The sequence below is a fragment of the Chelonoidis abingdonii genome, chromosome 23 (genome assembly GCF_003597395.2).
Source record: "Chelonoidis abingdonii isolate Lonesome George chromosome 23, CheloAbing_2.0, whole genome shotgun sequence".
NCBI lineage: Eukaryota > Metazoa > Chordata > Testudines > Testudinidae > Chelonoidis > Chelonoidis abingdonii.
The window spans coordinates 6,071,626-6,096,412 of NC_133791.1; the positions used below are offsets into that span (position 1 = coordinate 6,071,626).

Consider the following 24,787-nt stretch of genomic DNA (forward strand, 5'->3'; position numbering starts at 1 on the left):
TCTCTCTGTTTACCTGATGCTATACAAAATGACTCCATTAGGCTGTAGCCTGATAAGTTTGTTTTCTACCGTCACATCATGGAACCAGGCAGACTTGGCATTTACTATGAATGTATCTGGTATCCAGAGCTTGTCCACAAACCGACTGTCCAAGCCCAAAGTTTCATTGGTGTGGTTGTAAGACAGCCGGTCGTCTCGCCAGCTCTGATGCAAAAATACTGTCATGGTGTATTCCTAGCACAAGAAAAACCAACAGTTAACAAACCATGTGAAACAAACACAATGATGATATCTTGGGGCCTGGTCAAATTTCATTGTATTAGTCTGGAACATCTAATAGCTGTTTCCTGTGCACTGGAATATTTTTATACTCTATCAGAATAAAACTGCCTGGACATTTTAATGTCTCTTGTCTGTTTCTACACACGGATAACCCCAAGCATGTGTTTAACTGCTCTGATTCAAGGGCATTGTCAGGTATACTATGTAGCAAGAGCTGCATGTCTGTCTGAGACTGATGGGAAGAATCAGGTTAATATCCTTCCTGAGCACCTTTCCTAAGTAGGATCAGTGGTCTTTTTCAATCAGGTTAAAAAAATAAAAGCCCCAAGTGAATGCAATAGAGAGAAGGGGTCAGTGATAAGTCACAGCTATAGCTTTAAAAATAAATCTTCAGGTTTAATAGGCTACAAAAATGCAGTTGATCTTTGCAGTTCTTTGATATATAGTATCGTGACATGCTCTAGAATCTAGCCTGTTGTTTTGTTCAGGGGTATGGACATAGCTGTGATGGTTAAGGGAGCATCCCACAACTCAGTGGCTTTGCAGAGGGGCAAAAAAGAGGCTGAGCTCTGTAGGCCTCTTTCCAGAAGTGTCCAGGAGGAAGTGGAATTGGAGTAGAAATTGGATTTAATTCTTAAAAATAGTTTTCCTAACAATAAGGGCAACATACTTCAGACTCCAACCCTGCCCTTTCCACTAAGCCAGTTTAAATGGGACATACATAGCCAGATCCCTAACTGGTGCAAATCAGTGTCGCTCCAGTGAAGATATGCAATGCTAATGTACAGCCGTTGAGGATCTGACCTATGGGCTAGCATGCAGCTGTAAGTCTGCTCTTGATAGGATTTTTCTGTATCAATTTTTCACTTGAAAAATGTAGGACATTTTTTTCTCTCCTTGCAAATTCATTTCAGCTAGTGATCGTTCTGTGCAGAACAATCATATATGCCTAATCGATTTTCTATACTTCTCACCACCACAGTATAAGCATTCCCAGCTTTCCAGTCTTAACAAGTTTAAATGGCAACTTACCATGTTAACTTCTGAGATGTGGTCAATGCTAGTTACTTCAATCGCTAGGGCAACATTAACAGGAGGGCCTGAGAAAGAGACGTTAAATTGAGGAGGATATGGTATGACTAGATATGCACTAGCTTTGTCAATCTTTTCATATGGAGTCAGTTTACAGAAGTGAATCCCTAAATATCCTTTCCCCTACTCACAATTTCCTGAAATAAAATGTCTTAGAACAATGGGTTTCCAACCTCTTATTGTGATGCCAAGTTTCCATAGAAACCGTCCCATCTACCCATAAAGAAAGGGAGGTTGGTCATGATCTCTGACAGTTGGTGGCTACACCTTGAAACCATTACACCTACTTTGACTATTCAAGTACAGAAATGATCACCACTTGATATGGACCACAAAATGACTTTCCAAAAGTCAGTTCAGATACCATGGTGATAGGAGTAGTGTAAGAACTCAGAAGAAAATAGGAACTGCTTGTATGCCTTAAAGCCTTCAGCTTTAAGGATCAGTGGAAGTAATTACTTTTACATTTTCAAAGATAAGAAAACTTTACCCCTTTAGAAAGAAGCTGTTTCAGGTGAAAAATAACATTATGGCTTATGCGAGTGCCAATTAAAGCTGATTATAAACTGACTGACTTGCCGGCGTATCCAGATTTCTTAGTAGAATTCTTCTGCCCTGGCAAGATGGAAGTTTTGCTTCTATTCACATGCATGCTTTGCCATGTTCATTGGTCTGTGAATTGGGATAGAGTGATCATTTGGAAAGAATGCTGGAAAGGGGGATTGCCCAATGCTATCTAAACACCCTATGTATGTTGTATTGTTGCTGCAACTCTATAAAGATCCAGGTCCACATACATACATAGGCCACATGGGCATCAGCTGAACTGCACACATGCTCAAAAGGGAAAACAAAATGCCCCTTGAGCTACAGGACAGTCTATAATAGTTGCCAAGTTACTATGTTTAAAATCTTACAGTCTCTTTGCAGGCCAGCCACAGCCTTGTCAAATTGGCCAAGATTTTCAAAATTGACTAGTGGTTTGGGAGGTCTCCATTTTGAGGGGCCCAAACTGAGACACCTTAAAGGCCCCTGACTTTCACACACTGCTGAGCCCCCACCTCCTGAAAAGGCAGGCCCCTTCAAGACAACCCAAGTTGTGCACCCAAAAATCACTAGTTGCTTTTGAAAATCTGAGCAACTGATTTTACTTCCTTATAAAGCATTTCAGCAACACTGGGCCCGAAAAGCACAGAGTTATTTTCCTTTTATTTAGTAGATTGTTTAAGGTCGATGACTGCAGACTCACTGGATTGCCTTAAATTCAGAGCACTGCTATGCTTTATACTGTAACCAGGGAACCTGACATCTTGGTATGTTTTTGCCCCAACTCATGGACTCATTTGCTCTTTCACCTGAGAAAAAATGAGCCTGTTTAGGGCCTGATCCAACACTCATTGAAGTCAATGAAAAGACTCCCACTGATGAATGGAGAGGAATTAGGCCCTTTGACTTCAACTTTAAAGGAGCTGAACAACACCCCAGATCCAAATGCCACTGAAATTTGCAATGACCTGGGACTAGGTGTGGCTCCAAACTTTGTGGGTTAGGCCTCTCTCATTTTTAATAACGTGTGAAACTTGACAGAATCATCGTGCAAGGACTCAGGAGAACATTTTTGCCTTTAGCGCACAATGCATTCACATCCATTGAGTTTTGCTTTGAGCTTCCAATTCAGACAAATGCAAAATCACAAAGCAAAACTCAGTGGAAACCAAGTTTCCCTTACTTTTCCTTTGGAACCATGTGGAACGGCACAGTGAGCATGGTTTTGACACAATACTGTAGGCTGGCCCAGGTGTACCTGAAAGGTTTGGAAATCTCTTGACAAACCTGATCTGAGTTTTGTTTTTATACCAAAACCGCAAAACAAGAGGGTTGTTCATAGTGTGGGGGAGCAGCGTGATCACTGAGAAACTCTGGCTCAGCAAACTCAAATAACTGGTTTGATGCAGCTTTTAATTTCACTAGATTGTGAAGTGCCCTGGGACTTTTTGCAAAGCTGACATAAAAAATAAACAAACAAACAAACAAAACAAACAATAAAAAAAACATTCTTACTGTTATTATCAGTATATCTAAGAGCAAGACGTTCACAAACACTTAATTTTATCTAGCAAAGGGCAGACATTCACATCCATTTCAGCCATTAGATTATACAAGGAACACACCAGAAATCAGAAGAGACATAAATCAGACTCTTACCTCCAATTCCAGGCCTGAAATTCCGTGCATATCCTTTCATTAAATCATCCAGATTAGGTAACCAGGATATTTCTATGTTGGAGCCTGTGTAATCTCCAATGTCATTCATTGCTCTGGATAAAAAAAAACCAAACCAAACCATAAGTGTCCAAGCAAGCTTTTAAAATCTCACCATGTGTAGAAAAAAAATAAAATGTACATGTAAGTCTTCTATTTTTTTCTGCCACATTACTAGAGCTCTGATAAAAGGTAGGCAACTCAGCATGATTGGAACAGTACTGAGAGTTGATAGGAGGATTGTTTCATTAATTTGTAGGGGTGGGGGACAAATGATGTTTAGACTAAAAAAGAGTGTAGACAAGGCTACAGACTACCTTGGGGACATAAGATCAAGAACAAATAGCTTTTAGTTTGTTTATTTTTCCTCCTAAATAAACAAAACCAAGGTTTAAAATGACGATGTATTTTCTTCATTGTGAAAAAAATAATAGAGAAAGTTAGTCACTGGAACCAAACTAGGATCTTGTTTTTAATTCAACTTCCTTTTTTCTTCCAATATGAAAAAGAAATGGGATACAATTCTGTTATTAATGAATCCTGTGGAACCTGCTTATGGAGTGATGTGGAGATAGAGAGATTTGGTTTATGAAGACAGACCATAAATCCTGAATTGCTTCACTGCATCTTGATATACAAGGTGTAATTCCAGTTGTAGTGAAGATGTTGTGTGACAAACATGACTTTGCCATAAGCCAGCTTCACTGAGTACTCAACTGACAGCATAATAAAGCAACATACTCATTTAACAGGAATCTTTAAGTACTCAAATTAAACCAAATATACTATAATTATCATATGAATAATAGAGATTATGTGGAAAAAGTAAGAGCACAGGAATACCAACATACTCCAAGGCCTTAGCTTATTGATGGCCTAGGCACTATCTATCTACCATTGCTAAACACCATCTAGGTGTTCTTGCTGGTTCAGGAAATTGAGACCTCTGGATTAACAACACAATGTGTTAACACAATTTTAAAGGTGTTAAACTATGTCTATCCTAGGTGCTTCAAGTCATATTTGCTAACTCCAGTTACCTAATCCAATTTTTAAAAGATCTTTGTTTCCCAAAGCCAACCTGACCCCAGTACTAACAATCCTCAGGCTAGAAAGTATCAAAATGCAAAAATTTTACAATCATTAAAAAAGCAGCCACTGATCTATCCATCCCTCATATAATGACACCATCAGGGGGCCAATTTTGCCTTCATCAATTTTTACTCTTGGGGGGGGGGGGGGAATCTATTCCCTACTGGTGAGATGACAAGAGTTAAACTTCACCTGCAGACATTGGTGACTTAATTCCAGGCCTCTCCCTCAAAAATCCAGATCCATCTGGATGTGAAAGAGAATGGAGTTTCTGAGTGGCTCCGTGTGAGATGGAACAGGCAGGAAAAAGGATTAGGAGGCCCAAAAAGAGTAAAGGACGTGGAAAATTCCAAAGGTCCTCTTCCTCTTAACTCTGCCCAGAGAGGTGGCAATAATAGGACAGTCATTTTGTGTCAAGGAAACAAAATAAGTGAGCATATGGTAAGGGCTCACTTGCTAAGCCTCATGGAAGAGAAGAGGTGGAGGAGTCCCAGAAAACTACAAAGTACTTCACCTAATGCATTCAGGAATTGCTTCATTTACCACTGAAACGAAGCTACCTCAATAACGGAGCATAGCAACTAACAGCTCAAAGCAACACTACACAACAGTCAGGAGGTGAAGAACATACCCAGTTGTAACAGCAGGGGAGTTCAGGCAAGAAGAACGTAATTCAGCTGGAATAGAGCCAGGAGACTAGTTTTATCATCCCTGCTCTTGTGAAAAGCACAACAGGCCCATGCAAACACAAAAAGAAAAGCACATTTGAGGGGATGCAAACTTATGTGACCTGAAATGGCCATCTTTTGCAAAGCTCTGGCCAAAAGGGTGAACAAGTTGAGAAAAGCAGAGAGGCAGCAAAAAGCAAAGTCTTGAAAAGACTATTTTGAAAACACTCTTTGAATGGAAGTTTCAGGGTACGTCTACACTATGGGATTATTCCGATTTTACATAAACCAGTTTTATAAAACAGATTGTATAAAGTCGAGTGCACGCGGCCACACTAAGCACCTTAATTCGGCAGTGTGCGTCCATGGTCCGAAGCTAGCATTGATTTCCAGAGCGTTGCAGTGTGGGTAGCTATTCCATAGCTATCCCACAATTCCCACAGTCTCCCCTGCCCCTTAGAATTCTGGGTTGAGAGCCCAGTGGCTGATGGGGCAAAAATCATTGTCACAGGTGGTTCTGGGTAAATGTCGTCAGTCATTCTTTCCTCTGGGAAAGCAACAGCAGACAATCATTTCGCGCCCTTTTTCCCTGGATTGCCCTGGCAGACGCCATAGCACGGCAACCATGGAGCCCGTTCAGCTTTTTTTTACTGTCACTGTATGTGTACTGGATGCCGCTGACAGAGACGATACTGCAGCACTACACAGCAGCATTCATTTGCCTTTGCATGACAGCAGAGACGGTTATCAGTTGTTCTATACCGTCTGCTGTGCCATTTGAGATGACGGTTATCTGTCGTTCTGTACTGTCTGCTGCTGTCATGGGTGCCCCTGGCTGAGGTTGGCTGGGGGCGCAAAAGCAAACTGGAATGACTCCCCGAGGGGGAGCCATCATCCCACTGCTATGATAGTCCAGGCGCACAGAATCTTTTCTTTCACAGGAAAGGGAGAGAGCTTGATTTGAAGTCAGCCCCAGTTGCTATTTTTTTTTTTTTTTTTTTTTTTTTTTTTTTTTTTTTTTTTTTTTTTTTTTTCTTTTTTTTTTTTTTTTTTTTTTTTTTTTTTTTTTCTTTTTTTTTTTTTTTTTTTTTTTTTTTTTTTTTTTTTGATGAAGATGGTTACCAGTCGTTCTGTCCCATCTACTGGGAGTGCAGGAATATTTCCTATTTTTACCCAGGCGCCCCCCCGGCCGGCCTCACCTCAGGCCAGCAGAGGTATTCAGCAGTTATCAAGCATTGGAGCACCTCACGGGCTGATAGGACCGTACCAGTCCTACTCACCACTGCCACCTGGGAGGGGGAGAGGGAGGAATACTGCGCTTCACTGCTGCAGCATCGCGTCTACCATTCAGCATTCAGTGACATAGGTGACACTGAAAGAAGTCAAGAAACGATTTCTTTCCCTTTCTTTCACGTGGTGGTGGTGGGGAGTAAATTGAGAGCTATTTCCTGCAACACGCACCGGACAATAGTGTTTGAACCTACAGCATTGGGAGCTCAGCCAGAATGCAAATACTTTTCAGAGACTGCGTGGTGTGGATAGCTGGAGTGCGCAGTACCCCCTCCCTCCATGCAGCATCCTTTGAGTCTCTGGCTTCCGTTATGCTTTGTCACGCAGCACTTGTCGCCTGGAGATTTTTTTTTCAAATGCTTGGCATTTCGTCTTTCTGTACGGAAACCTTGATAGAACAGATTTGATTTCCCCATACAGCGGATCAGATACAGTATTCCTGTAACAGTCCATGTTCTGGACTCTTTTGGATTTGGACTGCATTGCACCGCTGATCGAGACTCATGACTGCGGCACATCACAGAAATGAAAATCTAAATTTCCCGGGGCTTTTTCCTGTATACCTGGCCACAGCATCCGAGTTCAGTTGCGTGTCCAGAGCGTAGTGCCAGGCTGGTGCCACTGTGGGATACCGCCCGGGGCCAATACCGTCGATTTGCGGCCACATTAACCCTAATCCGATATGGTAATACCGATTTTAGCGCTACTCCTCTCGTTGAGGAGGAGTACAGAAACCGATTTAAAGAGCCCTTTATATCGATATAAAGGGCCTCGTAGTGTGGACAGGTACAGCGTTACATCGGTTTAATGCTGCTAAAATTGGTTTAAACGCGTAGTGTAGACCAGGCCTCAGATTTCTCCAGATAAACAGAATCAGCATTTGATCTCTAGAACTCCATTTTCAGTGCCAGACACTGGGAGTTCCCAGGTCAGCTTAAAGTTAATAGGAGTTGCCTGTAAAACTACAGACGCACTCAGCTGACAGCATAATCTCTTGAGCCTCTCCTGCTGCTATCAGAAAATTAGTATGAAAACTGCTTGTTGAAATGGGAAGTATTTGTTGGACTATAAATTAGCAAGGAGATCCTATCTACCAGGGTGTGTGAATAACTCTCAAGTCTCTTAGGGCTGGTCTACACTAGGGGAGGGGATCCATCTAAGATACGCAACTTCAGCTACGTGAATAACGTAGCTGAAGTTGAAGTATCTTAGATCGATTTACCTGCCGTCCTCACGACGCGGGATTGATGTTTGCGGCTCCCTATCGACTCCGCTACTGCCGTTTGCGTTCGTGGAGTTCCGGAGTCGACAGGAGCGCGTTCGGGGATCGATATATCGCGTCTAGATGAGACGCGATATATCGATCCCCGAGAAATCAATTGCTACCCGCCGATACGGCGAGTAGTGAAGACATAGCCTTAGAGACACATGTAACTGGATGCAAGCACCACATCAGAGCTGTTGAAGCATTGGTGCAGCTGCTTCCACTCAGCTCTGCAATAAGCATGGAGCTTAAAAAAATATCGCTGATAGCAGAAGAGAAACCTTTTAAAATATCGATGAAAGGCTGCAGATTAATATACCACAAACAGCTTGTCTTGGGACTTATATAACTTTCTTGGAACGTCTAGGTGACATTGACCCACATAGGCACAAGGGTTTTTTCTCCAAACTGTGTCACTTAAGCGTGTATTCAGCTCAGTATTTACACTTACTGCAAGAATCAGCCACCAGAACAGTTTCCTCTCACCATGGGCTGAACAGGGAATATTTGATTATCCCAGAGATGATGTTCTTGCCACATGTGAATGGAGTTAATAATGTAAGGAAGCTTTGGGATAACAGCGTGTGAATGTAAGCTCTGAGTAACAGAGACATTGCCATCCTGAGTTAATATAGCTGTCAAGGCATAAAGTGACCTTGAAGATGCATGGGGACAGTTATTGCCCAACAATGAAATTTCGTTAGCACATAATTTCAGGTTAGAGATGCTTGTTTAAATGCATTTATAATATTCTCTTGACACACAGACTCACCTAGCTAGCTAGCTGCAGCACCTATCTAAGTATCTCAGAGGACTCGCTGGCCCAGATCCTCAGCTGGAGTAAATTGGCATAGCCTGACTTCAATGGAGGCTATGATGATTTATTCCAACTATATTTTTTTCTATTTGCTGGGTCTTGTCACCTGTGCAGCCAGCTCATTTATCTCTATCTATTATCTTTGATATTTCTTAGGTGCCTATTGCCTTGGTATTGAAATGCCAATATTTACTTAAGTGAAGTTACCCTTTCACTCACTCACCTGCCAAGACCCAAAGTCAAGGTTCTGCATTTCTCCTGCTGCAGCTGAGGCTGGATATTACAGCTCAGTGATATTTTTATTTATTTTCTTTTGCATTCCCTGACCTGTTTTGAGTATCACTGATGCTACCAGTTAGTACAGGGGACATATGACATCCAGAAGTATGGTCTTGGCAGATTAGCGAAGAAGAGAATAGTTTTCAAATATGTTGTTTCTAAATGTTTCCCTTTTTTCTTCTTTCCCCTTTTTGGTAATTTGTAAGTCTTGGCCTGACACACAGACATGGAATCCAGGTCATTGAAAATCCCATGCACCTTTTTAGGGATAGATTTGTCATCCTGTCTTGTGTTTTTAAACAAATGACAGGGTTAGCTTCAGAGGTGGCTGCACTCTGGTGGAGGGTGAAGAGATTCCTGCATGCATCCCTTGCTTATCTCATGTGCTTGTCTTTGGGACCTGATCCATAAGGAAGACAGAATCTGCCATTCAGGTTTTCGGGTGTACAACACTTTGCGATTATTAGCTGCAAGATGTTATAAAAATCCAAAGTCCTATGTCTACTATTGCGTAATGAATCTGAAACATTTAAGAAAACAAATTTTGCAATACCATTTTCACACTAAAATGTGTTATGTGGCTGCCTGGAGAACTTAGTCCCAGATGACTGACTCATCGTCAGTCATTTGCTATAACAGAAATAAAGTCATTGTAAAAGAACTGTCAGGAGCATCATCTCTTTTGACAAATAAAATCACCTCATTTTCCCCTGACATTTATTTTCCATAAAAGCTTCAGCATTTACAGCATGCCACAGAGTGGGAGGGTATTATCCTGTGTCAATGTTCTATGGTAGCGGCATTAACAAGAACTAAGAGAGCTAAAAGGACAATCTCAGGTTAAAAATGATGGGCCACATATGCCATGCATTTTAAGCAGATTGCAATACATCGAGAATTTTACTTAAAAATCCACAGCACAATATACCACAAAATTAAAAAGGAATCTTAGTCCTATTATTAATAAAGCCTGAGGGTCAGATCCTCACGTGGTATAGGTTAATGTAACAATGGGTGTAGCACTGAAGTCAATGGAGCTATGTCCACTTACACTAGATCAGATATAAAAGAATTACAACTGAGAGAACTGTTAAGAGCCAATTTGCTTTTACACAACTTGTTTCCTTTTTGAATTTCATTTGACTGGGCAAGGAAAATGAGACTTGTCAATTTCACTTATTTTCTAGTCACTTTCTATTTCTCAGGCACTAGCACAGTGTTGGCTGCTTGGATTATCAATACTGGCAGAGAATATATAAACCCAAACAAACAAAAACTGATTTAATTTTAAAACATTAACAATTAGGTTATTGAAACTGTCTATTCATATTAGATTTTTCTATGAAAAACCTTTATTTTGGCCTAATCTACATGGTGGTAACCTCTATAACTAATCATACTATCCAAATGACACTAAATTTTTCATTCGGATGGTGTGGAAGATAAAGGATCAAGGAAAAGAATATAGGAGTTAGGAATAATGCAGCAGAGTCTTTGTGCTGGAGTGAACAGGGCTGCAGGCCAAGAACTAAATTCAGCCATGGTGTAAGTAGGCACAATTTCCACTCTTGTCAACAGGAATTATACTCGTTCACTCTAGGGCTAAATTTGGCCCTAAATCTTCTAGTCCTCAGAAGTCTTCAAAATAGCCATTCCCCACCAACATCCAAGTAGGGTATTGTACATAGAATCATAGAAATGTAGGACTGGGAGGATAAGTCATCCAGTCCAAACCGCTGTACTGGACATATAACTTTTGTTTGTTTTAACCTAATCTAATGAAAAATACTAAGGACTCTTTACTATTTGACTGGATGGAAAACATGGTGAAATTCACATCTGGAGTGACATTCATGCAAGTTCAGAGAACCCACATAAACCCTCCGCACCACACTACAGCCTGCCATGAGAGTGGGGAGGGAGGGGGTGACAGAGATGGCCTGCCAGCAGTGTGATGTGTGGGATACCTCCATAGCCCCACTCCTGTGGCCTTCCCTACACCAGGCCCAGTTTCCTAAGACTGTGTGCAAGAGCAGGGAAGTCCATTCACCCATGATGAGCCATGGGGATTATCTGAGGCCTGAGATGTTATTCATGAATTTCACCTGGAAACATGAGGACTGGCATAGAAATGCAAGCTGGAGAGGATTTGCATTTTATAATCCAAGTAATAAAGATGGGAATAAATGAAACCACCTTCAGCTGATTCAGCAACTTCATTTCTTGACCTAAGCTTTTGTACAGTGTGCTTTGGGATGAAAGGGACCATATAAAAGTACGCTATTAATTCCTAAAACTCCAGGGGCTTACACCAGCACGCAACAAAAAAAAAATAGCTTATCTTTACCCTGCGCCAAGTCAGAGTGGTGCCATGCTAACAGAATGGCAACATGCTCCTGGATAATTTCTCTGGCACTCTCTCTTTCAGGGCAGCGACTTGCATCAGCACAAATGTAGCATTTTGCCCTTGCTTGAATACCAAGCAAAGGAAATGTGATCTAAATGAAACTGTGCACAATTGGTTGGAAACAATGTTCTCATAATGTCTGTCAAAACAGGAAAAGGTCTCTGGGGGGGTTTGTGGGGAGCCAGTCCTGGGTCCAGTACTATTAAACACTTTCATTAATGACTTGGACAATAATGTGGAGACAGCATGCTTATAACATTTGTGGATGACGCCAAAGTGGAAAGTGTTGCTAGCACTTTGCAGGACAGGATTAGAATTCAACATGATTTTCACAAATTGAGAACTGGTCTGAAATCAATACGATGAAATATAATAAAAATAAGTGTGAAGTATTATGCTTAGGAAGAAAAAAATTAAATGTTATAGTGGATCACAAATTAAATATGCACCAACAACGTGAAGAAGTTGAAAAAAAGGCTAATATAATTCTAGAGTGTATTAACAGCAGTGTCCTATGTAAGCATGGGAGGTAATCGTTCCACTCAGCAAGGATGAGGCCTCAGCTGGAGTACTGTTTCCAGTTTTGGGTGACACACTTTAAGATGTGTGGTCAGTCCTGGGGCCGGTTTTGTTCAACATCATCATTAATGATCTGGATGATGGGATGGATTGCATCCTCAGCAAATTCGCAGATTACACTAAATTGCAGGGACGTAGATACACTGGAGGGTAGGGATAGAGTCCAGAGTGGCCTAGACAATTTGGAGGATTGGGCCAAAAGAAATCTGATGAGGTTCAACAAGGACAAGTGCAGAGTCCTGCACTTAGGATGGAAGAATCCCATGCACTTCTACAGGCTGGGGACTGACTGGTTAAGCGGAAGTTCTGCAGAAAAGGACCTAGGGATTACGGTGGACAAGAAGCTGGATATGAGTCAACAGTGTGCCCTTGTTGCCAAGAAGGCCAATGGCATATTTGGATGCATTAGTAGGAGTACTGCCAGCAGATTGAGGAAAGTGATTATTCCCCTCTATTCGGTACTAGTAAGGCCACACTTGGAGTACTGCGTCCAGTTTTGGGCCCCCCACTACAGAAGGGATGTGGACAAATTGATGAGAGTCCATCAGAGGGCAACAAAAATGAGTAGGGGGCTGGAGCACATGACTTATGAGGAGAGGCTGAGGAACTGGGCTTATTTAGTCTGCAGAAGAGAAGAGTGAGGGGGAATTTGATATCAGCCTTCAACTACCTAAAGAGGGGTTCCAAAGAGGATGGAGCTCGGCTGTTCTCAGTAGTGGCAGATAACAGAACAAGGAGTAATGAGGTCAAGGTGCAGTGGGGGAGGTCTAGGTTGGATATTAGAAAAACTATTTCACTCGGAGGGTGGTGAAGCACTGGAATGGGTTACCTAGGGAGGTGGTAGACTCTCCATCCTTAGAGGGTTTTAAGGCCCAGCTTGACAAAGCCCTGGCTGGGATGATTTAGTTGGGGTTGGTCCTGCTTTGAGCAGGGGGTTGACTAGTACCTTTGCAGGTCTCTTCCAACCCTTAATCTTCTTGATTCTAAGAAGTTGGACAACTTGAATGAGAAAGAGTTCAGAGGGAGAGCAACAAAAATGATAAGTTTAGAAAACTGACCTATGAGGAAGAGTTTTTAAAAAAAACTGGGCATTTTTAATTTTGAAAAAGAAGACGAGGAACTGGAACAGTTTTCAAATATAAATGCTGTTCTAAAAGAGGATGGTGATCAATTGTTCTCTATGTCCACTGAGGTAGGACTAAAAGATGGCTTACTCACTTTTGTAAATGTTTTGTTCTTCGAGATGTGTTGCTCATATCCATTCAGTAGTGTTACGCGCACGCGTGCCGCTCGTCAGAAGCTTTTACCCTAGCAACTCCGCGGCCGAGGTTGCCCCTAGGTGCACCGCCATGGTGGCTGAATATACCCCTCGCCGGCCCCCCCGCTCTCAGTTCCTTCTTACGGCTACTCTGACAGTGGGGAAGAGGGCGGGTTGGAATGATTGAGCCACACTCTCGAAGAACAACAGTTACAAGGGAGTACCATCTTTTCTTCTTCACTGATTGCTCATTCCATTCCAGTATTTGCTTCCAGCCTTACCTAGGCAGTGGGTCGACGAGTGAGAAGTCGCAGCGTGAAGCATGGCACAGAGCCGAAGCTGTTGTCATCCCTAAATGCTGGACCGGGGCATTAGTGGAGCGAAAGGTATGGACGGAGACCAGGTCGCTGCCTGCAGATTCCTGGATGGCACAAGTCGGACAAGAAAGCGTACGGAGGCATTGAGCCCGGTTCAAGTGCGCAGCACATAGCCCGGAGGAGATGAGCAAGTCATACAGCCCGGAACAGGATGCACATGGGAGATCTCTGAGATGAGACGGCACCCTTGACCCGTTCAGCCTATGGCAACAAAAGCTTGGGGATTTGGAATGCTTGGTTCTCTTACATAAGAAGGCGAGTCGCCTACTGGTCTAGGAGTGCCTGGCTGCTTCCTGCGAGTACGATGGGTTTGGAAGATACGGTAGAAGATCTTGTGACTGAAAGCGCAGACACCTTGGGGAGAACTGGGGCAGTCTCATTGCCCTTTGTTCCGATGCAACTGTATACGGGGCTCGTTACATCAGGACCCACAGTTCCGACACCGCATCTAGCGTATGTGATGGCTTACAGGAACGCGCTCTTCCAAGAGAGTATAGGAGGAGGAAACGTAGCCAACGGCCTCAACGGGGACATAATCTTCGCAAAAAACCAGGTTCAGGTCCGGATGGGCGGGGCGGTGAATCTGGGGGTAAAGAGCCTCCAGACCTTAAGGAACCTAGTCACATCGGGTGAGAGACAGGTGAGTGGCATGACAAGTCCGATGGACCGTGAAAGAGCAGATTGGCACTTCTTGTTCCTGCGGACCAAAGAGGTCCATCTGGGAATTACCTACCTCCGAAGAGTGCAGAGCAACGTCCGGTAAAGGGACCACTCGTGGGAGAGAAGGACTGCTCAGACGATCGCCAGCGTGTTTCGAACCACCGGGAAGGATTGCAACGGGGAATGGAGTGGGCTATGCAGAAGTCCACAGCCTCATGCCTCCCGACACAGAGGAGGAGACCTCATGCCGCCCTGCTTGTTATTATAGTACACGTCGTGTGTGTCGTGAAAACGAACAACACGACCTTGGAGCTGCTGATGGAATGTTGGACAAGCAAGTGGACGCCTCAATTCTCGCACGTATGTGGAGGCTATTCGGGGGAGACCACAGCCTTGGGTCGCATGCGTTCCGAGATGAGCTCCCCAGCCAAGTCTGATGCGCACATGTTGGACACCGAGGCTGGAGCGGATGGAATGGAGCCCCGCACACACCACGAGCTGGTCCCGCACACCGTAAGGAGTGTAGGACATCCTAGAGAACTATGACAATTGTGTCCAAAGGCGTCTGCCGGACGGGCTAGAACAAGCAGGACTGGAGGGCTGAAGCGAGCCGTGCGTTTCCCGTGAACGGAAGGCAGGCTGCCATTGGCCCAAGAGCCAGCAAGTACAATTGAGGTCAAAGCCTGCGCGCAATCTGTGGATATGGCCGTCAACGCTGGAACTGCAATAATGAAGAACGGTTCTGCCAGAGTGTGAGTCCGAATGCGCCGATAACTCTTGCTCTGAGTGGGGTTAGAGTTGACTTCTCGCATTGAGTATCAGGGCTAGGCTTAAAGAGTCTCCTGCATGCGACTACTGTGAGCGAGGACTCACTCTCTGAGGGTCCCGGATCGCCAGTCGTCGAGGTATGGAAAACATGCACGCAGACTGCGGCGAAGGTAGCGATGACTACAGCCATGCACTTGGATAACACTCTCGGGCCGCTAGAGAGGCCGAACGGAGACTGCGAATTGATAGTGACGGCCGCTGACAAACCGAAGGAACCTCCGTGGGCGGGAGATGACTATATGAAGTAAGCATCCTGCATGTCGAGGGCGGCGTACAGTCTCCGGGATCCAGGATGGGATAATCGTCCCAAGATACCATACGGACACTTCAACTTCACCAGTATCTGTTAGCTTCGAGGTCGAGGATAGGCCTGAGGCTCCCTTTGCCTTGGGAATTAGAAAATAAGGGATAACCTCCTTGCACTTCTCGCTCTCTGAACCTTTCTTATGGCCCTTTCCGAAGAGCGTTCGCACCTCCTGGAGAGGAGTTGCTCGAGAGGGTCCTGAGAGCGGGGTGGTGGGGACAGAGGGGGTATGAAACAAACTTAGATGGTATCCAAGTCGGCCTGTCGGACGACCTGTGTCGAAGTAACTGGACCCTGCTAGGGAGAGAACGAAAAGCCGGGTGGGCGAAAGGAGGAGATAGTCCGTAGGAGGAACTGGTATAGCGCCCTCGGGCGCACCTTCAAAATGAGGGCTTCGGGCTGGAGGAAGGCTTGGAGGAACCTTGGTTTTGTCCTCCCTGATTGCCCGATTACCTACGCCGGCCATTCCTAGTCCGCTGCCTGGCGAAGTCTTGTCTTTGCCTGGGCTGGGGGTAAGGCCTGTGCTGTTGTTGAGGCCTGAAGGGTCTGCATTGGGTGACCGGTGTATGCATCCCCAAGTCACGCATAATGACCCTATTGTCTTTAAGGCTTTGCAGCCGAGGGTCAGTCTTGTCCGAAAACAGGCCCTGGCCCTCAAACGGAAGGTCCTGGATGGTGTATTGGAGTTCTGGAGGAAGGCCAGAGACCTGTAGCCAAGAGATGCGGCGCATAGTAACGCCGGAGGCCAGAGTTCTGGCGGCCGAGTCTGCAGCATCCAAAGCTGTCTGCAGAGAGGTTCTTGTGACCTTCTTTCCCTCGTCAAGGATTGCGGAGAACTCTTGACGAGCGTCCTGCGGTAGCAGCTCTTTAAATTTGTCCACCACCACCCAGGTGTTATAGGTGTAACGGCTAATTCATGTTCTGCGCTACGCGCCTGAGGAGGTCCTGGTGTGCCCTCAGGTCAAGTGGAGGGGGACTGGTGGATGTCGTGCCCGCTACTGCCTCATCCTGGGATGATGATGAGGAGAGACCTGGCAGGAGTGGATCCGTCGGCGGCTCTGTCTGGAGCACTGCATCCGACTCTAGTGGGTACTCAGGGTCCTGAGGCTGAGATGACCTTTCCTTTGTAGGGGACGGAGGAGGACGGGAAGAGGTGGCCTCCGGAGCCCTGTGTTCGGAAGCGGACAAACGCGGAGGGATCTGCTGAGGGCCCTGGGCTTGGTGGTATGCCCAGGAGGTCCAGAAACCCCACTGCTGAGGACCATGCTCCTGCTAGGTCTCGGGAAACAGAGCAGCAGGCCTGTCAGCGTCTAGGTACGCGCTGTCCGCTCGCTAAGAGACTGATGCCTGGCGAGACGGCCACGGAGGAGCCGAATGGGAGTGATACGGATCAAGCACTCCTGATGGCGGAGACCTCCTCGGTACCGGAGATCGGTGCCATGAGCCATACCGGTGCCGCGATCGAGACCGGGACCTGCCACCAGCCCGATGCCGGGAGGTCGACCTGGATCTGGATTGCCGACGGCGAGAATGGTTCCTCGAGTCACGGTGCCGGTAACGATGGCTCGAGCCTGAGCGGTGCTGGGAGTATCGGGACCAGCGTGAAGATGACCTACGTCGCGAGTACGATCGGTACCACCGCGGAGAGTGGTGCCGGGACTGCGAGCGGCATCTTGAGCGAGACCTCCCTCGGGACCGGGAGCGGTGCCGGGATCTTGACGGTGATCGGTGCCGACTCGGGGAATCCAGGGACGGTGCTCGCATGGTCATCGGCTTGCCCTTCGATTGAAGAACCCGCACCGGCGGTGCCGGGGGTTGGGGCAGCGTAGGCTCCGTCAACGCGATGAGGTCCCTGGCCGAGGAGAATGTGTCGGGTGTAGATGGGACCACCAGCTCGACCCCAGATCTTAGCGGGGAGCTGGGAGGGACCGGACTCGATGGACCTCCCGGGCCCAGAGTCAACGAAATCCCTGGCACGGCCGCCACAGCCGGAGTCGGCGTCAGGTGCTCCGTCCGAGCCTGCTTAGCTGGGGTGGAGGACGTTGATGGTCTTTTCCCGGGGCCGGGGGCCGGAGAAGGTCGGTGCCACAGCGTTTTCACGGGCCTGGAGTGGTCCGGTGCCGCAGCCGAGGCGGCACTCTGTGCCGAGGATGAAGGGTTAAGCGCCTCTTGCATTAGGAGAGTCTTTAAGCGCTGATCTCGCTCCTTCTTGGTCCTTGGTCTGAAGGCCTTGCAAATTCGGCACGTCTCAGAGATATGCGATTCCCCAAGGCACTTCAGGCAGGCGTCATGGGGATCGCTAGTGGGCATCGGCTTCTTGCAGGCCGAGCACGGCTTGCACCCTGGCGAATCAGGCATAAGCCCTGCGCCGGGCGCAGGGGAGGGCTAGAGCCCAAAGCCCGCTAACTATACACAACAAGAACTATTAACTACCACTATTCTATACTTCACTAACTATAACTAAAACTATAATTAGAACTAGAAAAACTACGAATAAGGAGAATATAGGGACGTGGAGGACAGCTATGCCGCGCTCCACAGTTCCAACGACCAACACGACGGTAAGAAGGAACTGAGGAGCGGGCGGGCCGGCAGGGGTATATATCAGCCGCCATGGCAGCGCCACTCTAGGGGGCGACCTGCCGGCCCGCTGGAGTTGCTATGGTAAAAGTCTTCTGACGAGCGTGCATGCGCGCCTCATACACCTACTGGAATGCATATGAGCAATCACTCGAAGAAGAAATAATAGTCTTAATGTGCAGCAAAGGATATTTAAGTGAGACCTTAGGAAAAACTTTCTAACTGTAAAGGCAGTTAAACTCTGGAATAGGTTTCCAAGGGAAGTTGTGGAATCCCCATCATTGGAGAGTTTTAAGAACAGGTCAGTTAAACACTTGTCAGGGAGTCTAGGTTTACTTGGTCCTGCATTAGTGCAGTGGGCTGGACTAGATGACCTCTTGTGGTCCCTTCTAGACCTACATTTCTATAATGCTTTGACAGATGCAATTGGTGGTTCACCACGGAAAAGAGCCTCATTTTTCTTTCTAGAAAAAAAAAAAGTCTAGTTTTCCTGTCTGGTAGGGAAAGACAATTTAGCCCTGTTGAAGCAGAGAGAAAGCTGATGTTTATGGTTATTATACAAACTTGGGAAAACTACAAAGTCCTTCAAATAAATATTCCCAAGAAATGCAGCTCTCCTGGAGGTATAAATACAGCCAACAGTGGGGATGTGGATAACATATACACCTAATTCAGATGATGTGTCTCTCCAACCAGCTGCAGAATAAATGCATTTTCACTAATGCAGCATGGTTTATCAACTGCAATATTGCCTGCTTCTTACTATCTCCTGGGACACTCCTTGAACATATTGAGTCAAAATTCCCTGATATCAGTGAGCAAAAGACTTGGTAAATATTTCAGTTAAGCCATGTGGGATTGAATGCACTGTTCAGTGGCTGCTGAACAAGAAGAGAGAGAGAGATAGGAATCTCAGTTACTCTCTCCAACACAAAAAGCCCAAGCACCTTCTGCAAGTCAGTGGCCATCAGCAGTGCTGACTTTAGATCAAACTTGTAGATAGGTCACGGTAACCCGCACTAGTGGCCGTGTATGCTCATTAAAAAAAGTGGTGGGGAAAATTTCTCGCTCCCTGTATCTCTCCTGTTTCTCTTTTAAGTCACCCAACCAGCCTACATTCTACACTGTCTGTGGGGAACTGAGCACCTGAAATGGATATTTTCACCTGAAAGAATCAGTCTGTTAAATAGCTGACTGTGTGTGGTCCAGAGAACTGGTATGGAGGTAAATTTGTTTCATTTCAATATAATTTTATCTGCCATTTTTTTTCCTGGAAAAAGGCCTTTAAATATCAGGCAAGGTCAGTGAATGATCTAGTCTGTATCAGGCTCCAGGATTATCTAGAGTAATATGTGTATCCTTTCCATCTGCCATCCTTGACTCTAAGTGAAGCTAACTGTAAATATGTTCCATATTTCGAAATGTAATTGAAAAAGCATTAAGATTAATTCATGGCAACCTTATGAACATCAAAGTCTTTATTCCATTTCTCCACGAGTTTTAAGCTGCATGAAGTAGTCTACTCTTTGAATATATTTCACATGTGCAAGCCTCTCTTCTCATCACTGGGAATAAAAGCTTGAGAGATGTACTATTCAATAGGATAGTTAATTACATACAAACAGAATTATTTTTTAAACAAGTATAAAATATTGTGTGTCTATTTTTAATTAGAGAATTAAAAACTATTTCACTGGAGAGTTATAGAGTCAGGGGCCTTTTAAACCTTTGAGCATGACATCCGCATGACTCCTATTAATAGTAATCGGAGTAAGTACTGCACATGAATCTCTCCCACTGCAAGAGAAGACATCTCACTATATTTTCTTTTAATGCACCTCAATTATTATTTATTTGTATTAAGAGAGCATCTACAATGTGCCAAGCTCTGTCCAAGCACATAGGAAGCTGCAAACGAATACCAGTATTACTAATAAACACAGTGGGATAGGATAATCTCAGCCCTGGTATAAGTTGATGCAACTTCACTCATTTCAAGGCTGAATTTGGCTCATTGATTTCTGTCAAGCAGCACAAGTAATGGAGACCTCAGATTATACCTGTTTTGAGCATCTTATTTAAGATAGGTAATGTTCAGAAAGTGCCAAGCATGAGCAGGCTATGGGTACTTCCTTAAAAAACAAAAAATTGATGATAGTTCTGGTATTTAACTTTAAAGCTGGTCCTTGGGAAGCCTTAACTAATATTGTGGTGTTTAGGATCTTCCAAACAGCACTTTCTTTTTAATAATCTCTTCTCTACAATCCATGGAATCTGTGGCCAGAGAGATGTATTCTTTGGCATCCCTGCAGTCATTATGATCAAGGCATCACATTTAAAAATTAAAATTAGATCAGTAAAGAGGAAATGTAGCCACCAATAAAATTTTACATTTTAATCTCAGTGTATGAAACTACTAGTAAAATATATCCTAGCTAAAGCACCTTCTACCATACAAACCTGTGCATCTCTGGCACAGAGGGTAGAAGGAGAAAAGTATACTCTTCTTGAGGCCCTTACAGGATGAGTTATTGCAAGTGGCCAAGGGATATGCATCAGTCCAAGAGATTAGAACAGGACCCTGAGGCGACAATTCAGCAACAGTGGTTAGCGCACACAGAATTTACGCGCATTTGCACAGGACTTCAGCCTGAGGATTATGCAGCCTTAGTCACACATTTCTCCATGAAGCTCAGTTGGATAATGGGATTTGGATAAGAATAATGCTAAATATGCATTTTTAAAAATGCTTTAATTGATTTTTAAACCAGAAAATAAGTTAGCATGTCATTGCGTTTTTAAAATAAGGAAAAGGAATTGCATCACCTGTAAAGAGTCTGGTATGTGTAAGTTTGCTGCTTACAGATGCTATAGCACTAAGAATTGTCTTCAGAACTTATAGCCTGACCCAAAGCCCCTTGAAGTTTATGGAAGCCTATCCACTGATTTTAGTGGACTTTGGATCAGGTCCTATGTGAACTCAATGGAAACCAGTTTCTGCTCGGCTGTAAATAATGATTCAATAACCCAAGGGCAACTTTAGACTACATACATTAAACTTTATTTTGGTTAACATTCAGTGGTGAAATTCTTCTCCTTGTCCAGCCTTAAAAAACAAGTGGAAACTGGTTTGCAATTTCTGATGCTCGGCTCCAAAGTTTCACCAGCCATGTTAACTTTCATTGGTTTCACGGTTCCCACCCAAACACTCAGGAATGCAGATTTCCATTACAAAAACTTTGGGCCCAAACCTGTCAACATTTACATATCACTAATTTTACTCATTTGTGTAGTTCCATTTAATTTAATATGAGTAAAATTATTTGCAGGCTGGTTTCCAGGATTATTATTATCTGTATTATTGTCTGGCTAGGGTGCGATACACCAGGTGTCCATTAAGCCTTTTTTCTTTTCAAATACAGCTCATCACTTCATCTGCAATGAGAACCCTGTTCTAAATGATCTTTCAGAAGATTGCACTGTACTAAACACAGTATCGTCCTTTGAACTCAGAATCTTTTGCTATGGGCAATTTTAAATAAGATAAACTGCTAACATCTTTTGAACACAGAATATTAAATCTCGAAAGCTAGCAATTGTATTTTTCTAGCTGTTCCCTTCCTCTGTTACAAAGTATATGTATTTCTAACAAACAATTCATCACTATTGTGTCATTGTAGGAAGAAAGCCAAGTAACTAGGCAATTAAACCAGTAATAAAATAATTTATGTAACAAATTATACATTGTACACATCCAGGCTCTTGCTATGCCTTGAAACAGATCCTGAAGTCACAGGCTAGAGAAGAGTAATTGCTTATTTATAATAGTAATACTTTGCACTTGTACAGCACCTTTCAGCCAAAATTCTCAATGTTATCCTAACTGTATCAGTGGGGAAACTCTGGTATTGAAATTATGGGCAGATTCTGATACCCTTATACACCTAGTGAGTAGCATCTTACTCTTTGTGTGACCCTCTTAAGACACAGGAATGCATGAGAAGTAAGATATTTGCGTAAAAGTATCAGTATCTGGCCTTTGGTACCTTGCTCAAGGTCATGCGGTTAATCAGATGCAGGACTTTGCCTAAGACTCAGTTGCCTGACTCCTGTTCTAACCACTGGATCGTCCTACTTCTCAATAAAATAATAAAACCTCAGCAAATAATCCCAAACACCACAGTAACCATGTTCCTCTGTGCACAGTCACCACTTGGCCTTTATTTCCCCCATCTTGAAGCCCCTCAAATACAAATAGGCATATCCACTGTTTTTGAGGAGCAGGGGAATCCCCTCCCAAGGCTCCCTGCCTGGAAAAGCTTGGGCATTGCTTTTAGATGTCCTGAACTAAATCTCTCTCTCTTTTAAAGGTTTCCTCCCCCTTCTGCGTTCTTTGCATAACCATGGCAAGCTTTCTCCACTTTCAGCCTCCAGATCCGTGGAGAGTATATAAAGAACATCGCAAATTGGATCCGAGCTGGTTGCCTAGCTAACACCGTCGGAGTGAACGTAACTAACAATTGCACAGATTTAGCCCTACACTTCTTTTTTTAAATGGGTTTGCTTTGTTTTTCAAAATTCTCTCTGAGCCCTTTCCCAGCCCTCTGTTGCTTTCCCAGGGCCACATGCTGGCTGGAGCCCTAGGCCTGGAGTGAAGCCCTTTAGTTAAAGCTTTGGGCACAACTACAGTGCATGCATCTCTGCAATCTGTTTTTTGTTACGTCTGGGGAGGCTAGTCACCAGCCAGCGATCTCCAGTGAGCAGCAGAGTTTTATGGCCAAACTGCAGGGATTGCTGCTTTTTAAACAGGGACGGAACTATCCCGGGCCTGTGAAATGCCATTAACTGTAGAGATTGCCTCCAATTTAGACCAAGTGCCCTAGAGATACGCCTTCCCCAGACATCCTGTTAACGGGCTTCCCACTTGATTAATCCGGGACGCTGCTGCTCAGCTGGTGGAATAGGAATAAAAGTAGGGCACCTTGTGACAAACTCTCCAATCGACACCCACTTTCCCTGCCAGACAGAGATCCGCAGCCCACAAACTCAGGGCGTCCTTGGTAAAGGGGGATAATGACACATAAGTAAAGACCCTGGACCCCCCACCCCCGGTCCTTACCTGATACACCTGTGCTGCTGGGTGCACAGCAGAACCAAGGACGGTAAAATCCAGGTGAGAAATTCCATTTTAGTCCCAGGCATTAGACAGTGGCAAGCAAAACCCTGTTTCTCCTGCTGTCCTGGAAGCACCGAGGAGGCTGCTGTAGCGTTACCATCCCTGCTGTGTTAAGTTGAGGCTCAGTTTGAAGCAGTGTTGTTGCTCAGCAGCAGCCCCCACAATCTCTACAGCCGCCGAGAGACATGCAGGCAGGGCGAGATGGGGAGCAGCGTCAGCCCTCCTGGTCTCCTCGGCTGCGCCCCGTTCCCTGCCTCATACCAAGGACAGGAAAAGTGGCATCCCGGCTTGACAGCTGCCCCTCTGTGCCATCCCCACTCGCGGCTGCTTTTCAGAGGCTTCTTCCCAGCAGATCTTCCACCGTGCAAAGCTGGTTGCCGAAAATAACCTCTGAAATTACAGATTTGATCATAGCACGCGCAGGAGGAAGCGAAATACAAATGCTCATCAGCTCCTAGAAGTGCCCCTGTGCAAAAACCAAAACTAAACACAACGATCGAGTCCAATCTCAGGACATAGTGGGACACGTCCCTGGAGCAGCAATCAGTCCAGGAGCTGCTCAGAGTGAGATTAATGCACGTTTTAGCCGGAAAAAGCGTGGGTAAACTGCAGGGATTTGTGTGTGCGCGCGCGGCACGGTTCCTTCCCCTCTACTTCCTCCGCACCGCTCCCTGCACAACTCCAGGGGCAACAGCAGCAAGCGCCTGCCCTCTGCAGCACTGAGATTGGAGGAGGGAAATGAGCAGGGGGATCTAGCCCTGGGAAAAAGGGGATTTTGCAGGTGGAGGGACTTTAAACAAGTCACACACAGAAAGCACTAGCAAGAGCATGGGCGGCAGAGCCAGCGTTAGACAAACTTCTTCCTCATCCTTGGCAGGGCTAGGGAGCTGCTTCCCTGAGATGAAACATGTTTGGTTACTACATTCATAGGCATGACGTGGCGCTTAGAAGACTCCGGACCGTGATTGCCCCAGGGCTGAGTTCTTAGATGACAAGAGCTCTCTAGGGTCACTGAAAGCCACAGTTCAAACCTGTTCCTGCAAACTCTCGGGGGCCCCTCTTTGCTGTTAAAGGGGGTTGATCCAGTAGAGCGGTCTGCTGCGGGGACATTGTCCAAATGCAGCTGGGAAGTTTGGTCCTCACTGGCTCTCTTCGCAGGGCAAACTCGGCAGTCAGGTATGAAAGTCCGCGTTTTCTCCGCCGCACCTCTTCTCCGCTGGACTGTTTGGCTGTCGGAAGAAGGGGAGAAGCAGCACTATGGAGGGAACGTTTTAAAGAACAGTTATCAGTAAGCACTAGAAGGCAGGAAGGAACAGAATATCCAGATACTTTATTCCGATATTTTTCCAAAGGACGAAGGATGTACTGGGGAGAAGGTTTTTCTATATTCTTGCTCGTACCATTCAATACTAATATTTTATATAGAAAGCAAGAGAGGGAAGTAAAACAATAGCCCTGAAGTGACAGAGGATAATATCCACCCATCCATCCATGCACCTACATATGTGTCTGAAGTGTGTGTACAGACAGGTATTGTATATTAAAATGAGCAAGGGAGGACATATTTAGGAC

General features: G+C 45.0%; 1 protein-coding gene across 1 annotated transcript in view; it reads right to left on the bottom strand.

Moving 5' to 3' along the window:
- The window catches only part of GABRD (gamma-aminobutyric acid type A receptor subunit delta), a 33,063-nt gene extending 9,229 nt beyond the window's left edge, over positions 1 to 23,834 (bottom strand). Inside the window, exons 1-4 of the mRNA XM_032780084.2 lie at positions 23,159 to 23,834; positions 3,580 to 3,692; positions 1,315 to 1,382; positions 14 to 234 (exon numbers count right to left, since the gene is read on the bottom strand). Coding sequence (XP_032635975.1) covers positions 14 to 234; positions 1,315 to 1,382; positions 3,580 to 3,692; positions 23,159 to 23,241 — 485 coding nt within the window. The 5' untranslated portion in view covers positions 23,242 to 23,834. The remainder of the gene's footprint in view (positions 1 to 13; positions 235 to 1,314; positions 1,383 to 3,579; positions 3,693 to 23,158) is intronic.
- Positions 23,835 to 24,787: the final 953 nt, after the last annotated feature.